The sequence below is a fragment of the Oreochromis niloticus genome, linkage group LG6, assembly GCF_001858045.2.
Source record: "Oreochromis niloticus isolate F11D_XX linkage group LG6, O_niloticus_UMD_NMBU, whole genome shotgun sequence".
NCBI classification, from domain to species: Eukaryota; Metazoa; Chordata; class Actinopteri; order Cichliformes; family Cichlidae; genus Oreochromis; species Oreochromis niloticus.
This window is the reverse complement of record NC_031971.2, coordinates 5425076-5443988: the sequence shown is the minus strand read 5'-3', so window position 1 is coordinate 5443988 and position 18913 is coordinate 5425076. Positions and strand designations below refer to the sequence as shown.

The 18913-nt window shown below is 40.8% G+C and overlaps 2 protein-coding genes across 5 annotated transcripts; both read left to right on the top strand.

The window, feature by feature from the left end:
- Positions 1 to 1324: 1324 nt before the first annotated feature.
- Positions 1325 to 5741, top strand: LOC102082766 (myelin-oligodendrocyte glycoprotein). The gene is made up of 5 exons (XM_005458637.4): positions 1325 to 1490; positions 2166 to 2501; positions 3333 to 3419; positions 4593 to 4679; positions 5035 to 5741. The coding sequence occupies exons 1-5, from the start codon at positions 1433 to 1435 to the stop codon at positions 5148 to 5150; spliced, it is 684 nt and encodes a 227-aa protein (XP_005458694.4). The 5' UTR covers positions 1325 to 1432; the 3' UTR covers positions 5151 to 5741.
- Positions 5742 to 10421: 4680 nt separating this feature from the next.
- LOC109202611 (uncharacterized) lies at positions 10422 to 17468 on the top strand. Of its 4 annotated transcripts, none has more exons than XM_019360406.2 (5): positions 10422 to 10482; positions 12508 to 12828; positions 13867 to 13959; positions 15074 to 15169; positions 15643 to 17467. In XM_019360406.2, exons 1-5 carry the CDS (start codon positions 10461 to 10463, stop codon positions 15723 to 15725), a joined length of 615 nt encoding a protein of 204 aa, XP_019215951.1. In that variant the 5' UTR covers positions 10422 to 10460; the 3' UTR covers positions 15726 to 17467. The 4 variants fall into 4 exon arrangements, with proteins under 4 accessions (XP_019215951.1, XP_019215953.1, XP_019215952.1 ...); XM_019360408.2 differs by lacking the exon at positions 10422 to 10482 and adding an exon at positions 10897 to 11034 and having other exon boundaries at positions 12511 to 12828; positions 15643 to 17466; XM_019360407.2 differs by lacking the exon at positions 10422 to 10482 and adding an exon at positions 10897 to 11034 and having other exon boundaries at positions 15643 to 17466.
- Positions 17469 to 18913: the final 1445 nt, after the last annotated feature.

The window sequence follows — 18913 nt, the reverse complement described above, 5'->3', positions numbered from 1 at the left end:
CAACTTCAACTTCATAGTATCTCACCCTACAGTTACTTGGCCACTCTAAATTAACTCTTCCATTGTGAAATATAAAATCAGCCTTTTGAAATGCACAGTGGGAGGAGAAGTGATCTACTTCTGAATAAGAACAAGACCAGAGAAAGTGAGTTCAGTTTGAGGACGGCTATAAGACGGTCCATCCTGGGACAGTATGTTGATCTGGTGGAGTACAGGTACCTGGATGTGCGCACTGACAACTAGCTGAAGCAGAAGACCAACACAGAGCCTCCACACAAAAAAAAAGGGGATGAGCGGCCTCTATTTTGTGAAAAAGTAGCGACCCTGTAATGTGCAGCAAAATTATAGAGATGTTCTTTCCCTCAGTTCAAATGAGCACGGTGCTGAGGTCTGCTGGTGACACCAGAAAGAATGAATAAACCAACCAGGAAGGCTCCTCTGTGGAGGATTTTGAAGCTGTGTTGGTGAGATGGTGAAAAAGACACTTTTTTGTCTTTTTTTATAACTTTGCTACTAGAAGGATATAATAATCTGTCACGCGAGTAATCATTGTAGCCGAGATTTGTACCTTTCAGATTAGGCAAAAGCTTTTAAGTGAATAGGATTTCCGGATGGTAAGTAAGTCTGCTATGAGATGTCCAGCCTAGTGTACTATTAGTATACTACTTTTCCAGAATCACTCTGACACAGGATATTCCGAGTTTTGAGAGTCCTAGAGATTTGTTGGATGTTGAACACTTTCTGATAGAAAAATGACCAACGTAACGTAATGCTATCCAGTGGAAGTATCTGGTCAGACACCCTGTTTCTGACGTCTTATTCCAGGAACTTCATTTAGTTTCAATTTAGAAGCAGACTATATGTTATAGTGAGTCTTGCAGTTTAACTGAACTTTGTTGGACTCTTGCCGAGTAAGGTGACTGGTCGTCGTCGTCGTCCCCCCACCATTAGGGATATTATTTGAATCGTAGTTCTTATGCTTAGTAATACTTGATATACACACAAGACGCAAAACAATGTGGGAGTTTGCAACGTGAGTAAAAGTTGAAAAAAAAAAAAAAAACCGTGTGCGATCAGCGTCTAAATATAGCAATGCAATTTTACTGATGCTTTATCCTGAGGTTTGTAGCTGATATAAAAAGGAGAATTTTAGAGCATTTAAAACAAATTCTTTTGAGCAGTGCAATAAGGGAATTTCTGATGATTCATTGCATTCCCTGTAAACTGACATTTTTCCTATAAAGAACATTTAATCTGAAAAACAAAAACGTGCCTAAACAGTGGCATTTAGTGACATTTAAAGTGTAGATGGGTAAACGCGATGACTCCGGACGGGAGGTCGTTCCTCGTTAAAACGCTAGCTCGTTTTACAGCTAGCTTACACGATCCAGCGCTAGTGACAGCTGGCCGCGTAAATGTTTTGGCTTCCCTCATGGACACACTCGCTCGGATAATCGCTCTGTGCTTTCTTGGGGTTTCTTCTTCAGCAGGTAACTCTAACTTATTTAACTGGCAAGTTTGTACTTTCACTTTTATATCACTAGGATAACTACAGGCTGTTCATGTATTTGTAAGCCCTGTATGATTTTTACCTGTGTTAAAAACCGAATGGCTTGATGTAATTCTGTGGCTTCCCAACTCTTGATTATTCAGTTTACACCGGAAACACGAAATCACATTTTGGCGCAACACTGATAAAAAGCAAGTAGACGAAGATTTTCAAAGCCGTTAATGGCATGATGATACTTTTAATCAGTCAACGAACAGGTGATCCGCAGTAGAGCATTTTTAGTGCTCTGCCGCCACAGAGTCAGCATCGGCATTTTCTTTGGCTGCGAACAGTAATCATGATCATCAGCTTATTTTTTGTCAGAGTGGTTTGTTTTCACCATTGTTGGCTTTATGGCGAACTGATGCGGTTAATAACAGTGCAGTTATGGTTACACTTTAGATGGAAGGTGAAATTTCCATCTGAGCAGATGGCCAGTCTATAAAACTTGCTGATCTAGGTCCTTTGAATTTTTTTAGGGTAAAAAATATCTGACTGTAGGCTGAGAATGCTTGAAGTCCTGCTACTGAACAATAAACTAACACATTTCGTAGAGAATTCAAATGTAATTTGGAGACTGTCAAATTATATAAATGTTGCTTTTTTCCCTCCCCAGAAACACCTCAATGCTGTTGCCCATCCCCACTGATTCAGGCAGAAGAAGGTCGTAATGTCTCATTACCATGTTATGTGGATCCCTCAGTTGACCTGTCTGCTTATACAGTGGACTGGAAACAAACTGACTTGAACAATGTAGTCTTCTCGTGGCGACACGGGCATGAAAATCATGGTGCACAGGCGCCGAGCTATAGACGCAGAGTAACTATCAACCCCGGAGACCTTAGCAGAGGAAATCTAACTCTGCAGATCTTCTCAGCACGCCTGTCTGATAGTGGACATTACAGGTGTTTTGTGCCAAAACTGAAAACCTTTTGCATCGTTCATCTTAATGGTAAACACTCTAAATAACAAAGTTTAGTTTGATACTAAGTTTTGTCAAAAGTACCTTTATATTTGGTTTTGGAATTTGGTTAAGGAAAGAGCAGAAAGTGACTTTCCCTTTAAATGTAAACTGTCCCAAATAATATGAAGTGCAAAAGATTGAGGGTTTAGCTTTATTTCATGTTAACAGTTATAGCTTTGATAACACCGAGTGAACCATTGTGTCCTTGTATATTTTTATTTTGTCACAAAGGAAGCTTGAACAGCATGAATTTGACTGCATTTGGCTGGTGTTGTGCTGTGTTGTTTAGTACTTTTCTGTGTTGATGTTCACAGTTTCACAGCAGTCTAGCTTTCCTAGAAAGCTCAAGGCCCCCTCACTAGCTGCCAGAGTGACAGGAGTGAGTTCTCATATAGGCTGAAAACAAATGAGGTTTCTATCAAAAATGAATTAGAATCCATCCATCCACTTCCACTTATCATTATAACTTTCCCACAGGTGTGAATGTGAGTGTGGCCTTTATTTGTTAGTCCTGTGTCAGACTGGACACCTGTCCTCAGGTGCACCCTGTCCACGGTTCACCCTGCCTGTTGCCCTATGGTAGCTGGGATAGGTTCCAGCTCCTCCTTGTAACCCTAACAAGGATAAACGGAAGAGAAGTGGAACGCAATAAAATTAAAATAGCACTTTGTTCTGTTTTGTTTTGTCCAAAGTAATTTAACATGAACTTGGAGGACACTATCAGACATGCTATCTTTTTTAAATATATATTTTCTTTAGAATATTATGTTTAGACAGTCTCATATATTTCAAATACTGAGAATTTATTTATTTTTACAGTAACCAAAGAGATTAATGTCATGTCCAGCACAACCACATCTCCAAATTTCCACAGCACAACCACAACGCTGAAGCCAGATGATCCAGGCAAGTGACTTTGAACTTTTCCTCTTTTCACTTAATTAAGTTCAATTTAGTTTTATTTATAGTGTGAAATCACAACAGCATTCAGCTCAGGCTGCTTTGTATTACCAGGTAGAGACCTTAATACAGACCTTACCACAATACAGAGAAAAGATGTTGAATGACCTATTTTTTTCTTCACAGCAGAAATTTTGAGCTGATGACGAATCGTTTCTTTTTAAGTGTCCCATTAAGTCATGAAAGTGATGCATCAAGCGTAATAGCAGAGTCCACTGTAGCCATGCATGATACACCTCACCTCCTGTGTACTTCAAAGGGTTATAGCTCACAAAATATTAGCCTGAAGTTAATATAATATAAATGTAAATTAGGATGAAGGCAAAATTCTGCAGGGCTTCAGTTACTCTGCTAGAAAACATGGAAACTTCCTTGGGGGAGCCTTCCCCAGTGTTTTACTAGGGATCAGCTTTCTGGAATGATAAACATCTTTAAAAAATAAAAGAACTCTTCAGTTGTACACCAAACTTGTGGTTTGATTTTTATATTCTGAAAAATGACTCACTTTTGCATTGTTGGCTGCATGCAGTTCCTGTGAAAACTCGTGTATGAGCAAGAGAAGTGGGTTACACGTGAAGTCGTGTAGACTGAGGGCTAGCTTCCTGTTTGGGAAGTCAAGGTTTGAAAGTACCTAAGTTTTTAAGGTTGCGTTAAAATTCACAAAAACTGCTGTTGTCAGCATGTCACCAGTCACCAGACTGCACCACTCATCTTCATGGTGTTGTTGCATTGTTGCAATACTTTTTCATTACATATCAGAGTTCAACACAATGAAAGTGAAAGGAACTGGCTTCAACACTGATACATGATATTTGAAAAATTCCTCACCAGCAGATTTTTTGGTGTCCTGTTCCAACTGCTTTACTTATTTATTTTTAATTTCTTTGCATATCTGTTAGTTCTGTTAGTGTGCAGGCAGTAATATTGGGAAGAGAAGTCTCAGATCCTGACACAGCCATCTGTGCTTGACCCATTTCAGCTTCCCTTCACCCCACAACAGTGCTAAATTTGTAATTACAAGGTTTTATAAAATAAATTTGAATTAAAAATGATCTAAATGTAATAATAATTTATGAATGGCATCTCATTAATTTGCCTTTTAATTTCTGATTCTTTCAGATAAACTTCTTGCCGCGCTCCTTCCTGTTGGTATCATCTTTCTCCTGATTGTCGTTGGATTTTGTCTGAAGAAACGTGTAACGATCCGTAAGTTAATCAACTTTAGTGCAAGAATGTGTGTTTTAACAGTTAAACCTTTGATTAGAGATTACCCTTGGCAAGTCTGGTGTTTGATGAAAATCTGTCATGGATACCAGAGGAAAACACACTGAAACAGGAAGCAGAGAATAACAGCAAAATTATACATTACACTGATATTAAATGAGTGAAGAGCACACAAACAATGTAAATAAAACACATAAGCCAAACACACAAACTTTTATTGTTCAACTTGAAATGTCTGAAGACAGGTTAAGAGTCTTTTATGCTTTTTTTCTCATTTTTACTCCATTTTGCATAAATTATTACAAGTGCGTCTTTCCATGTTTGCGTGTTTATCAAGGGCAATGCGTGGGGGAGCTGAAAGGGCAGAAACAAGGAGTGGACCGTTCCATCCACGTTGAACTTCAGTCTTTGGAGAATTCAACACTGAAAGACGACAAGAACAAGGCTTCTTGAGAAATGAGTGAAGAAGTACAATGTTGTGCTTATCTTTGATTGGCTGAGTAATCAAAATGATTTTAGAAAGTGTCCTCAAGCTGCTCTCATTACGTTACAGCTGGTTTAAGTACAGCTTAATTCAAATTAATTACTTTGGATTGTTTTAAGTGGTTCTAAAAGCTCATCCTTATACCCATTTAGATACTTATATTTGATCTGTGTCATTGTCTTGTATTTCATATTGGAATAGGATGTGCTTTTGTTTAGTGTATGTAGCACTTTGCAGCTTGGCTTCATTTCAGCCTGTGGAGATTCCAGGAAGTAACTCAATTATGAGAACCAACATCTACACTTAACATATTTGTTATGCCATTATTATAGTTTGAACATTACTGTTCATACCTACTGCTGTTTAAAGCACTTTTGTTGTCTTTGAGAAGAAGAGTTTTTGGATGTCCTCTGTGTCAGTAATCAAAAGAATCAGATCCAATTTAATTAAAACTACCTCGTTATCTAAGGATCTGGAAACTACAGTGGCTTGCAAAAGTATTCGGCCCCTTGAACTTTTCCACCTTTTGTCACGTTACAGCCACAAACATGAATCCATTTTATTGGAATTCCAGGTGAAAGACCAATACAAAGTGGTGTACACTTGAGAAGTGGAACGAAAATCATACATGATTCCAAACATTTTTTACAAATAAATAACTGCAAAGTGGGGCGTGCGTAATTATTCATCCCCCTGAGTCAATACTTTGTAGAACCACCTTTTGCTGCAATTACAGCTGCCAGTCTTTTAGGGTACGTCTCTACCAGCTTTGCACATCTAGAGACTGAAATCCTTGCCCATTCTTTGCAAAACAGCTCCAGCTCAGTCAGATTAGATGGTCAGCGTTTGTGAACAGCAGTTTTCAGATCTTGCCACAGATTCTCGATTGGATTTAGATCTGGACTTTGACTGGGCCATTCTAACACATGGATGTGTTTTGTTTTAAACTATTCCATTGTTGCCCTGGCTTTATGTTTAGGGTCGCTGTCCTGCTGGAAGGTGAACCTCCGCCCCAGTCTCAAGTCCTTTGCAGACTCCAAGAGGTTTTCTTCCAAGATTGCCCTGTATTTGGCTCCATCCATCGTTCCATCAACTCTGACCAGCTTCCCTGTCCCTGCTGAAGAGAAGCACCCCCAGAGCATGATGCTGCCACCACCATACAGGGAGTGCATAATTATTAGGCAACTTCCTTTCCTTTGGCAAAATGGGTCAAAAGAAGGACTTGACAGGCTCAGAAAAGTCAAAAATAGTGAGATATCTTGCAGAGGGATGCAGCAGTCTTAAAATTGCAAAGCTTCTGAAGCATGATCATCGAACAATCAAGCGTTTCATTCGAAATAGTCAACAGGGTCGCAAGAAGCGTGTGGAAAAACCAAGGCGCAAAATAACTGCCCATGAACTGAGAAAAGTCAAGCGTGCAGCTGCCAAGATGCCACTTGCCACCAGTTTGGCCATATTTCAGAGCTGCAACATCACTGGAGTGCCCAAAAGCACAAGGTGTGCAATACTCAGAGACATGGCCAAGGTAAGAAAGGCTGAAAGACGACCACCACTGAACAAGACACACAAGCTGAAATCTCAAGACTGATTTTTCTAAGGTTTTATGGACTGATGAAATGAGAGTGAGTCTTGATGGGCCCGTGGCTGGATTGGTAAAGGGCAGAGAGCTCCAGTCCGACTCAGACGCCAGCAAGGTGGAGGTGGAGTACTGGTTTGGGCTGGTATCATCAAAGATGAGCTTGTGGGGCCTTTTCGGGTTGAGGATGGAGTCAAGCTCAACTCCCAGTCCTACTGCCAGTTTCTGGAAGACACTTTCTTCAAGCAGTGGTACAGGAAGAAGTCTGCATCCTTCAAGAAAAACGTGATTTTCATGCAGGACAATGCTCCATCACACGCGTCCAAGTACTCCACAGCGTGGCTGGCAAGAAAGGGTATAAAAGAATAAAAACTAATGACATGGCCTCCTTGTTCACCTGATCTGAACCTCATTGAGAACCTGTGGTCCATCATCAAATGTGAGATTTACAAGGAGGGGAAACAGTACACCTCTCTGAACAGTGTCTGGGAGGCTGTGGTTGCTGCTGCACGCAATGTTGATGGTGAACAGATCAAAACACTGACAGAATCCATGGATGGCAGGCTTTTGAGTGTCCTTGCAAAGAAAGGTGGCTATATTGGTCGCTGATTTGTTTTTGTTTTCTTTTTGAATGTCGGAGATGTTATATTGGTTTCACTGGTAAAAATAAATAATTGAAATGGGTATATATTTGTTTTTTGTTAAGTTGCCTAATAATTATGCACAGTAATAGTCACCTGCACACACAGATATCCCCCTAAAATAGCTAAAACTAAAAACAAACTAAAAACTACTTCCAAAAACATTCAGCTTTGATATTAATGTGTTTTTTGGGTTCATTGAGAACATGGTTGTTGTTCAATAATAAAATTATTCCTCAAAAATACAACTTGCCTAATAATTCTGCACTCCCTGTATTTGACAGTGGGGATGGTGTGTTCAGAGTGATGTGCAGTGTTAGTTTTCCGCCACACATAGCGTTTTGCATTTTGGCCAAAAAGTTCCTTTTTGGTCTCATCTGACCAGAGCACCTTCTTCCACATGTTTGCTGTGTTCCCCACATGGCTTGTGGCAAATTGCAAATGGGACTTCTTATGGTTTTCTGTTAACAATGGCTTTCTTCGTGCCACTCTTCCATAAAGGCCAACTTTGTGCAGTGCACGACTAATAGTTGTCCTATGGACAAATTCCCCCACCTGAGCTGTAGATCTCTGCAGCTCGTCCAGAGTCACCATGGGCCTCTTGGCTGCATTTCTGATCAGCGCTCTCCTTGTTCGGCCTGTGAGTTTAGGTGGACGGCCTTGTCTTGGTAGGTTTACAGTTGCGCCATACTCCTTCCATTTCTGAATGATGGCTTGAACAGTGCTCCGTGGGATGTTCAAGGCTTGGGAAATCTTTTTGTAGCCTAAGCCTGCTTTAAATTTCTCAGTAACTTTATCCCTGACCTGTCTGGTGTGTTCTTTGGACTTCATGGTGTTGTTGCTCCCAATATTCTCTTAGACAACCTCTGAGGCCATCACAGAGCAGCTGTATTTGTACTGACATTAGATTACACACAGGTGCACTCTATTTAGTCATTAGCACTCATCAGGCAATGTCTATGGGCAACTGACTGCACTCAGACCAAAGGGGGCTGAATAATTACGCACACCCCACTTTGCAGTTATTTATTTGTAAAAAATGTTTGGAATCACGTATGATTTTCGTTCCACTTCTCACGTGTACACCACTTTGTATTGGTCTTTCACGTGGAATTCCAATAAAATGGATTCATGTTTGTGGCTGTAATGTGACAAAATGTGGGAAAGTTCAAGGGGGCCGAATACTTTGGCAAGCCACTGTATTATCCATGCTTTCATTTTATCACGTCTTGATTACTGTAACTCTCTCTCTATTTAGGCATCTGTCAGTCAAACCTATCCCGCCTGCAACTTGTTCAGAATACAGCTGCAAGGCTCCTGACGGGTACCCCCCAAAAATGAAAGTATTACTCAGATACTTGCATCTTTACATTGGCTGCCAGTTATATACAGAATTGATTTCAAGGTTCTATTATTTGTTTTTAAAGCTTCCCATAGCTTGGCTCCAGGTTACATTGCAGATCTCCTTAGCCTGCACTTACTCATTCAAACTCTCCGGTCCTCTAGTCAGATCCTTTTAATGGTACCACGCACCCAGTTAAACTCCGTCACCACTCTGAGATGCTGGAACAGTCTTCCCTCCCTTTATAAAATTCTCCTCCTGTGTGGAAATCTGCAAATCAAACTTGAAGCCCTGCCTGTTTTAAAACAGTCTATTATGTCTCAGTTATTTTGGTCTTTTTTTTTTATCTCATTGGATGATGTATACATCTGTATATGTACTCATGTCCATATGCATACCTGTGTGTGTGTGTGTGTGTGTGTGTGTGTGTGTGTGTGTGTGTGTGGATCAATATGTGTGTCCACATATATGCTTGTATAGGCATTTATGTATATAAGTATATGCATAAACTGTGCACCCCCCCTTCCTTCTACATGTTTGCACTGAGTAGGAGATGCTCTGTATCTCATTGTACATCTGTATAGTGACAACAAAGGCATTCTATTCTATTCTATATAAGTGTATGCTTGTGTATATATGGAAGTCTTGTAATCTGTACCTCATTTTGTTCTTTTTTTTGTTTTAACTACATTGTTCCTCTGTTCAGCAATTTGGACATCACTTGATGTCTTTTAAGTAAATTATATGGTTACAGTTAGATCTGGGAACAATCACTGAGTGACTTACTGGTTATGTTTTAAATTCCAAGCATAAATTGTGACTCTGAGTGGCAGAACAAACAATCAAAGAATCTGAAAGCATACTTCTGCTAAAAATCATGATGTTTAAGTGTTGGTTGAATATACAGCGTCCTCCATAATGTTTTTAAGATTGTAGTTTGTTTTTTTTCTCTGTACACCACCACGGTGGATTGTAATGCTTTGCGTAATGTTTTTTTGAACAGGAAACTGCTTAAAGAAGCATATGGTCAGTTTGTCCAATCGTGTTTTAAATAAAGCTCTTTAAAAACAATTCCGACAAAAAGTACGTCCACGACGTAAGTACGCGCCACAGTCAGCCAATGAGCGTTCGGAGTCTGTCTAAAAGGCGCGAAATTCAGCGAGGACGAGGAAGCTGGGGGAGGAGCGTTGCCATGTGTTCGTGTAACATGGAGGGAGGCCTATCTCCCCCCACCACTTCCCCTGCCGGTGGTGGACGCCCTCAGACATCGGTGCGTTGGTGGTTCTCTGTGTCCGGGGGTGGGCGCCCAGGTACACACCGGCTCACTCCTTGGCGGCTGCTTATCGGGGCCTGGAGCCTGGGGCTCGCTCGGGCCACTTCGGAGGCGGGGTGCCCTCGGCCTCTCGGCCCGGGGCTCGGTCACTCAGGCACAGCTGGCTGCCGGCGGAGCTCACGGGCACGTCACTGCAACCCCCCCTGGCTTCTGCTCCGCGGCTGCTAAGTGACCCCTCATCTGGGACTCTCCTCAGCTCTTTCTGGGATAGTGGCGCGGCTGCCCCTCTGTTGGTCTTCCTTGGTCTCTTGTGTTCTGGGGGCCTCTGGACGTCTGGAGTTTTGATCTCCTCCATACCTGCTTCATGCCCTGGAGGACGGGGCAGTGGCCCCCCACACCCTCTAGCAGATCATTACATGAAGGAACCTTTTAAAAACAAGCGCGTTCATGCTCACAGGTGTACACACAGGTGATCACACACAAACTACACCCTTTTTGGCTCTTACCTCAAAGCACACTGTGCGCTGTCGATCTTACGTGCTGCACAATAATGTTTAATATTTAGTATTTACTGTCATATTCCCATAGATCATTGTGATGTTGTTTATTACTCTCGTTTTCTTCTGCTTGCTTTCTCTTTTTCTCAACAGGTGATCCAGATGATCGATATATGTATTTTTTTGTCTGCTTATTCTGTTGGTTTTTGGTTTTTTGCCCTTTTTCCCCGTCCCTCTTCCCCGCTGTTTTTCTTTCCCTCTTTCTTTCTCCCCTTTCTTTCCCCCAGTTAAGTCTGTCCCGTATTCAGCAAGTGAAAATAAAATAAACAATAAAAGGTGAATCAAATGGACCATTACGGCAAGGCTGGGATGGTCAATTTGGTAAAGTAAATCCGTTGGGCATCTTTCTTCGCCTTTAGACAATAATTCTGATGGCAAAAGAACCAAACGGGACAGGTTAATATAAAAAAAAAAATAAATAAAAAAAAAACATGGAGGGAGAGCTGTTCTTCAGCGTGCACTGGGTAATGTCTTTTTAATTATTTTCCACCTAAATGTGAGAGTTATTTGTGAAAATGTAAATCAGCAATGTTCCTGAATGCTTCTTGTGTTTAATTGGTTGCATTTATTGCTTGAAATTTTTTGCATAAAATATGATATTTTGATGGCGAGGGGACCCATAAATATTTGCGAGGAAATCAGAGTTCCTTAATTTGTGAACTTTTGCAGTCAACATTTTAAACTGTTATCAAAGCCTCATGTGGTAGCTTCTCCAGTAATGATGACAGTGAAGACTCTGCCAGGTTCTTCAGTAAGTATTCTCTAAAAGTTTGGGATATCGACTGGATCAGGTCAGAAGATAAAATTGGTCTTTTGAATATACTTTATTCAGCTGAGAGAGAGATTGTAAGAGATTGTTGGGTTTTTGCGCTGTTGTATAGCATTGTGCAAGAAGTCACGAGCTACTCCACAAGTTTTGGATTCTTTTGCCCCCAAGTATCTGGATTTTGTTATAATTTAAGTCATCTTGAGCAATAGTTTTATTTGAAGTGTCTCTGAAGGTCTTTCAAAAAACATTTTGGACACTGGATTCTTTACCAGGCGTGATTGTACCGACGAGGCCATTCTCAAAGACTTATTAGCCAAGAACAGTGCCGTCATCTCATCATGCTGTGCAGTGTGTCCTTGCAACTGGACAAATGAAGAGCAAAAGAAGTGGCAGAAAGGCGCTGACTGCTTTGAATCCATCTGACTTCAGCATGGCAGTGATCCCAGACACACTGGCAGTGCGGTACAACCACACAATCGGCAGCTGACGTACAAAAAGAAATGATGTTTGGCTCAAGACTTTGTTACAGTAGGGTGTATACTTTTTGAAAGACTCGTACACACCGGATCAAAAGCAAGGTGTTGGAAGTAAGTGGCTGAGGCGGGGGGCAGTTATTGGTCCGGTTATCTTCTAGGAGAGGGCTGGTGGGTCACAGTGTGAAAACGGTACGTCGCAGTCGTGGAAGACTGTAAAAGTTACTGTGGCTGCGCGTGGTTTCGCCTACTGCTGGCGTCACTTCCTTTTGCACGCCGAGTAATCCTGAATGAAGTCGCGCGCGCTCTGCCAGTTTGTGAAACAAGATGAGATTTTCTGTTCGTCTTTGTCCCCCACGCGACCTCCTACTCATATCATGCATAGCTGTCTGTTTTCCGTCATCTGATGGAGCTCTGAAGGGTAACTTTACTTGCACTTTGCTAGCTGTTTAGCTTGTGGGTACCAATACGGCATTAGCAGGGCAGGCTCTTCACTTGTTGTCTTTAGGAAATGCCAGTTGGAGTGTGTGACCTGAGCAAACTCGCTGATTATTCTCTGGGGACAGCACAGAACTTCTATGTTCAAGTATAAAACGGGTCCAGGAGCAGTATTCAGCTGAAACAGCTGCTGTTTTAAGGTATGAGATCGTGACTTTAATTCAAAGGTACTCATGTTGTGTAATTTTTCTCCCCAGAAGAACATCGAGCCATTTGCCCAGTTACAGAAATTGAAGCACAGGAAGGTGATGATGTCATCCTCCAGTTTCATGTGGATCCCCCTGTCAACCTGTCTGCGTTCACCATGGATTGGTCAAGAACCAACCCGAGTGTGGTCGTCTACTCCTATCGACACCAACAGGAGTCACATAACGCAGAGATGAATGCAACAGTCAGACGTGAAGACCTGAACAGAGGAAATCTGACACTGTGGATCCCCTCAGTACAGATGTCCCACAGTGGAAAATACACAGGCTTCGTTATGGACCTCGGGATCAAGTGTAGTGTTCAACTTAATGGTAAGGACCTGAGTAATAGTTGATGTTGTCTGATGTACTTGACATAAATGCTTGATGTGTGATATGAATGTAATGAAGAAATTCACTTAATGATATAAAATGATCTTCCACTTGGGGAAACAAAAACACAATAACATGATTTAAAACTAAAAATTATTTGTATCCATATTTTTGTGTGTAAACATGAAAGTAGTCCTAATTGTAGATTTGTCTGTAATGCAAACCTGTTGCTGTGATGACATTCCAGCAACAGTCCTGATCCTAATAGTCCTGATTTACCACAACTTGATAATGATAATGGATTGCATTTATATAGCGCGCGAAACCCTCAAAGCGCTTTACAATTCCACTATTCATTCACTCTCACACACTGGTGGAGGTAAGCTACAGTTGTAGCCACAGCTGCCCTGGGGCAGACTGACAGAAGCGAGGCTGCCATATCGCGCCATCGGCCCCTCTGGCCATCACCAGTAAGCGGTAGGTGAAGTGTCTTGCCCACGGACACAACGACCGAGACTGTCCGAGCCAGGGCTCGAACCGGCAACCTTCCGATTACAAGACGAACTGCCAACTCTTGAGCCACGATCGCCCTAGCCTAGCTTGAGGCTAGAGTACATGTTAGTAGTGGGATGCATCCAAATCTCACAAAAGGGGTGCGTGTCTAAAATAGGACAGCAGGCAGTGAGTGACCATGCAGGTCAAAGACAAGCCTGAACAAGTTGTTTCATGTCCCGACCCCAACATATAAGACTTGATATGTTAATGTGGTTATTTTATTTTTTTTAGTGGTGTAAATCCTAATGACCAGCGGTCACCAACCCCCGGGCCATAGACCAGTACTGGTCCGTGAGTCGTTTGGTACCGGTCCGTGAGAGTTGAGGCTTGGGTGTGAAATTTATGGTTTTCAGGGTTTTTATCAGTTTTTGTTGTTGTTTTTTTTGTTTGTTTTTTTTTTTAATCGATAACTTTGTTTCTCTGGGTCTTTTCGCGTGTGTTATGAATAAATCTTCTTTTTTTTTTTTTTTTTTTTTAAAACAGTAACAAAAGACAAACTGAAAAAGCAAAAGGGGCATGATGACTTAAGCACAACTGGAGCTCCTCTCAACACGACGGTGGAGAAAGTCGGTCCACGTAAGTTACTCTGAGCTCTTCAGAGGATTTTGGTTGAAACAGAACTTCAAAACAGTTGTCAAATGCAGTAGTGGTGAACGGTGAATAATTGCTCACTTCTTTTAATTATCCATTAAATCATGACAGTGAAACAGTATGCATAATAGCAGGGTCTGAATACACACATCAGTGATGAAGCTGTGCTTTTTCCTCATGTGACTTCACAAAATGTGACAGTGCTAAGTGTGAATATTCGTGTTACTGATAATTTTGCCCAGCAAGGCCATAAAGCTCAGGTTCATTCACACCTGATCTGTGGGGTATCCTTAAAATGACTTGTTCTGTTTAAATTTTAGGCTGCTGTACATTATGTCAGTTTGTAACCTATCTGGACTGTCTGTGGTTTGAAAACAAATATTCACTTTGGTTTCTGTGGTCTAGGCAATCCATTACTGGGTAAAAATGAACTACACTTAGGTTTTCTCATTTTTTGCTCTAAACCAGGGGTGGGGAATTACCGGCCTCAAGCGCTGATGTCCTGCAGGTTTGATATCACCCTGGGTCAACACACCTGAATCAAAAGATTAGTTAATTCCCAGGCCTCTAGAGAACTTGAAGACATGTTGGGGAGACAGTTTAGCCATTTGAATCAGCTGTGTTGGATCAAGGACACTGCAGGACAGGCCTGGAGTTCCTCACCCTTGCTGTAAACACAAGCATATAACTTGTGGCTGATTTTTAAACTTCACACATCAGATGGTTAGAAAAATACTGAAGCCCGGGATCAGTACATGAAATTTGACAGCGCAGCACGGCTGTGTGGTTGATTAAACCAGGTCCAAAATGCAGCTGAACAGCAGCATAATTGAGTTAACTGCGTCAAAAAAAATCTGGTGCGTTAGTTGCTGCATTTGATAGAGTCGGTTAAAAATGACCTCATTTAAATTGAGGTATCCACATCACGCGTGGTAATCTGAACTCTTAGAGTCAAGGCAGAAGTAACAGAATCTCAAATCCTGACCAATGAGAGCATCTGTGGTTTGATCTTTGCTTCACCCCAGGACTTTGTCATGTGGCTATATTAAAGACTGATATCAGATTAAACTGACCCTAGTTTTCAATTTCTGACTTCTAGGTGGTGACATGATGCTGCTCATTGGGATTGTTCTTTCTTGCGGCATCACTCTTCTCTTGATGATTGTTGTTGTTCTGGGATTGCTTGGAAAGCTCAGTAAGTTGGTGGTCAGTCTAACAGTTAACCTCTGTTTTGGCATCACTTTTGTCAGCAAGCTGGATGTTGATGATGAAGAAACGTGATGCAACTCTTCATTGAGCCTAAATCAAAGATCATATAAATGTTCCTAAATAAAACCATGCTTGCTTGTTTTTGGATCCAGACTGCATCTATGCCATCTTTCAGTGTGCTGTAGGATCCTCATACTGTGATATAAACAAGCCAGGAATTTTTAAGAAAGGTCTTTAAGGCCATGTGTGGGCAGACCGCCTGCCAAAATGTAGAATATGTGTTATAATCGTTACTATATGTTTACATTTTCACCATGAAAATAATCGATGTAGTATATTTTTTTTTATTTTCTGTCTAGTAAAACTTTTATTGTTTACATTTCTTAATTTAAAAAAAACAAAAAAAAAACTTAATCAACTTCATATTCAACCATAAAAAGGAGTCTTTGTTTTTTGCAGAGGGATTTGTGAGACGGTGCCAAGGAGGAACCAGCCACCAAATGATGATCCCACTGAAAATTAAACCATCTTATGAAATTTAGCAGAATGCAGTGATTAACAAATCATGTGCTGCCAATAAGAGAGAGGGAACTTTAAAAAAGGGTTTTATATGTGTAAGGAAAACACTTAGCTGTAAAAGAGGTATTACATGTAAACACAATGACTCTAGAACAAGATGACAAAGTGATACCAGAGGTGCATCTCAGATGAGTTTGAATCTCTGTGACCTTGTCCTTAACCTCCTAAGACCCAAACTCTTTCATGTCATGCATTTTTAATTTCTCTTTGCTATTTGGGCTGATTGAGACCTGATGAATGTAAAAACAAAGGTTGTTTTTTTTTTTTGTTTGTGTTTTTTTTGTTTTTGTTTTTTTTAAACCTGATGTAGTTTCTGAGAAGAGGATATCAGGCCTTGTACAGCAAAATTTAGTAATTGTAGTCTAGACCAGAGGTTCCCAAAGTGTGGGGCCAGCTCCCTAGGGGGGCGCGGTATGAGAAGGGGGGAGGGGGAGGGGGGAAAGAAAAAAGGAAAAAAAAGAACGCTTGGACACTGCTAGCATAATGGACAGGTTTTTGACGGGGCGCCCACACAAACGCAAAGCAGAACATGAAGCATCGCCAAATATGTTTCCAAGCCAAAGACTAGAAAATATGGTGAAGCATGTCTTCCCTTTGGGTTCACATGGACAAGTGCCAAGGTAGGTTTGACGCCTCTGCCTTTCTAAATGGAGGGACAGTAACTGCGTGTGTATATGTAAGCGTGTAAAACCTGCAGATAGACAAAATCCTGTTAATCTGACTATCTGCCATTCTGCAATTCATCTCATGTAAACAATAACATGGCGCACAGCATGACGTGAATACAGGCACATACCTTTGACGTTGCATGACAAACTGTATTCCTCGTCCACACGTAAAGGCAAAAAAGGAGTTTTAAAAAAATCTGTTTTCGGTGATTCGATACGCCGTTTACGTGTGGACGAAAGGCCCAAAACGCATAGAAACAGCTGCATTTTCAAAAATACCCATGTAGGTGTGGACGTAGCGTAAAAGAGTTTTATTACTAACCGTAATTTATTGCGGTTTACTTTTATTTGCTTAATTGTTTACTAAATGTTTGAGGTGTGAAATAAACCGCAATGGAGCAAAATATGGGTGTGTGTGGTTGGAGGATGTGTTTACGTGGTGGTGGTGGGGGGCACGAACATTTTTCTTGTAAAACAAAGGGGGGCCTAGCAAACCAAGTTTGGGAACCACTGGTTTAGACGACCCCAAATATGTTCACACATGTGGGAGGTTAAGGTCAGAGGTCAAGTTTCCTGGAAACTTGACTCACATGACCCCTATGATTTTCATATTGCTATCACATCTGTCTGTCCTACATTTTGCTGCTTCCATCAAAGTCAAAATTAGCTAATGTTGTTCTGAAAATGACACTTTCTCAGTTTAAACTTTTCAAATGTTCTGCTGTGAATATAATGTGGGTTTATTGGATTTGCACATACTGCTTTTTGTCATTTATGTATATATATTTTGTACATTGAAACTTTGGGTGGCTGGCCTATAGTGTGTGTGTGTGTGTGTGTGTGTGTGTGTGTGAAACGACATTTCCTAGAGCAATAATGTAAAGAAAATGTGAATGAATAAGTTTGTATTTATAAATGTTACTTTTCATCGCTCTGTAAAGCATTAACAGAGAGAGATGACTGTGTGACGATTAAATCAATAAACATGATACTGAAGGACACAACTTGTGTTAACTGCTGATGAAACCTCCTGAACGTCACTTCACTTGCTAATGATTGGGGAAAATCAATGAAGCTACTCACACATTTATCTGGTTATTTTCAGTATAAGCACTGCTCACTGCATATACATGTATGACTTTTTATTGAAGGAGGGGCCATGAGTCTTTTGATGAGTAAGCATGCTAAATGTTTGACATGGGTGCAACTATGTGTTGTTGACAGGACTCTGTATGCAAAACAGTTCTGTTGCCCAATTACTGGAGTTGTTCACTGATGGCTAAAAGCTGCAGTAAAACCAGGCAGTTTCCATCAGTCCTACAGTCTAGTGAAAGTCGAGCACTCACATCCTTCATCTGTTTCTCTAATTCATTTAAAATCTTACAGAAATCGTTTGGCTGTATTTGTTTTATTTGTGCTCTATAAGCGAGACACTTGTAAGAATGTCAGCATTCTTCAAAAGCAAATGAATTGTTGCTAATCTTCAATCTAACAGAACCTCGCCCCATAGTACTGGTGTTTATTAAGATATTTGCTCGCTGAGCATCTATTTTATTAAAGTTTTTCCTTTATTTTAAATGTGTACAATTTGTCTTTTTGCTCTTATGGAGTTGTTTGTGGTTTCATGTTGTATTCATTTTATCAAGCTTTTCTATTTGGTGTTGTAGTTTTGTTTTGTTTTTATTTCACAACAAAAGCTTCCTTGGGGTTTGTTTTACTGTGAGGTAAAGAGTCCACAGTAGTTGAGGGGAAATGACAATCGGAAGGTATTTGGCATCCAGCAAAACCAGACTCAGGGAGGAGTTTATCTGCCATAACCAGTTAAGAGTGAAGGCAAAGACAAAAAAATAGGGGAGAACAGGGATGATAAACTAGCAATGGGAGAGAGTAGACAAAATCGAACAACATATTCCAGTGGTATATAAACACACGGGCAGTGAAAAGAGGTGAGTGGATTAAACCCCCCCCTGCAGAAACAGGGACAACATGTAAACTCCACAAACAAAGGCCCCTGGCTAGATTCAAACCCAACCTCCTTGTGAGAAAACAGTGCTACCACCATTCCCCACTTTAACTAAAGGTAAAGTGGTAAAGATAATCGACACTTATCTTCAGTTCTGAATAAGGCAACAAAAAATGCTGATGGCAAATCAGGAGCAAAATGTGTCTTTGTAGTAATGTCCAAAACATATTGTATGTATTTAAAAATATATATTTATATGCTTTATATTGTATATATTATTAATGCTTTGTGTTATTGTTTTAGTGCAGTGATATGGCAGTTAAAATAGTTTACTCTGATTATTTCCATAACGTGAATTATTTTGGAGAAACAGGTAAATATGCCAGCATTTGGACACGTATAAGTTCCCGGGAAATTCACTTTGCGCCAAAAGAGCACTCAGTGTTCAAACTCCCGCCACCGACTGGGGTACGTAACATTGACGTAACATCCGTCCGTAACGCTTTAGCCAATGAGCTTC

Bases quoted from the DNA above. Each gene is read 5' to 3' on its own strand.
- LOC102082766 (XM_005458637.4), top strand. From the start codon at position 1,433: ATGGACACACTCGCTCGGATAATCGCTCTGTGCTTTCTTGGGGTTTCT. The intron at 2,502-3,332 runs GTAAACACTCTA...TTATTTTTACAG, and splicing joins TTGCATCGTTCATCTTAATG to TAACCAAAGAGATTAATGTC. The intron at 4,680-5,034 runs GTAAGTTAATCA...GTGTTTATCAAG, and splicing joins GAAGAAACGTGTAACGATCC to GGCAATGCGTGGGGGAGCTG.
- LOC109202611 (XM_025908363.1), top strand. From the start codon at position 12,140: ATGAGATTTTCTGTTCGTCTTTGTCCCCCACGCGACCTCCTACTCATA. The intron at 12,234-12,507 runs GTAACTTTACTT...TTTTCTCCCCAG, and splicing joins ATCTGATGGAGCTCTGAAGG to AAGAACATCGAGCCATTTGC. The intron at 12,829-13,866 runs GTAAGGACCTGA...TTTTTAAAACAG, and splicing joins GTGTAGTGTTCAACTTAATG to TAACAAAAGACAAACTGAAA.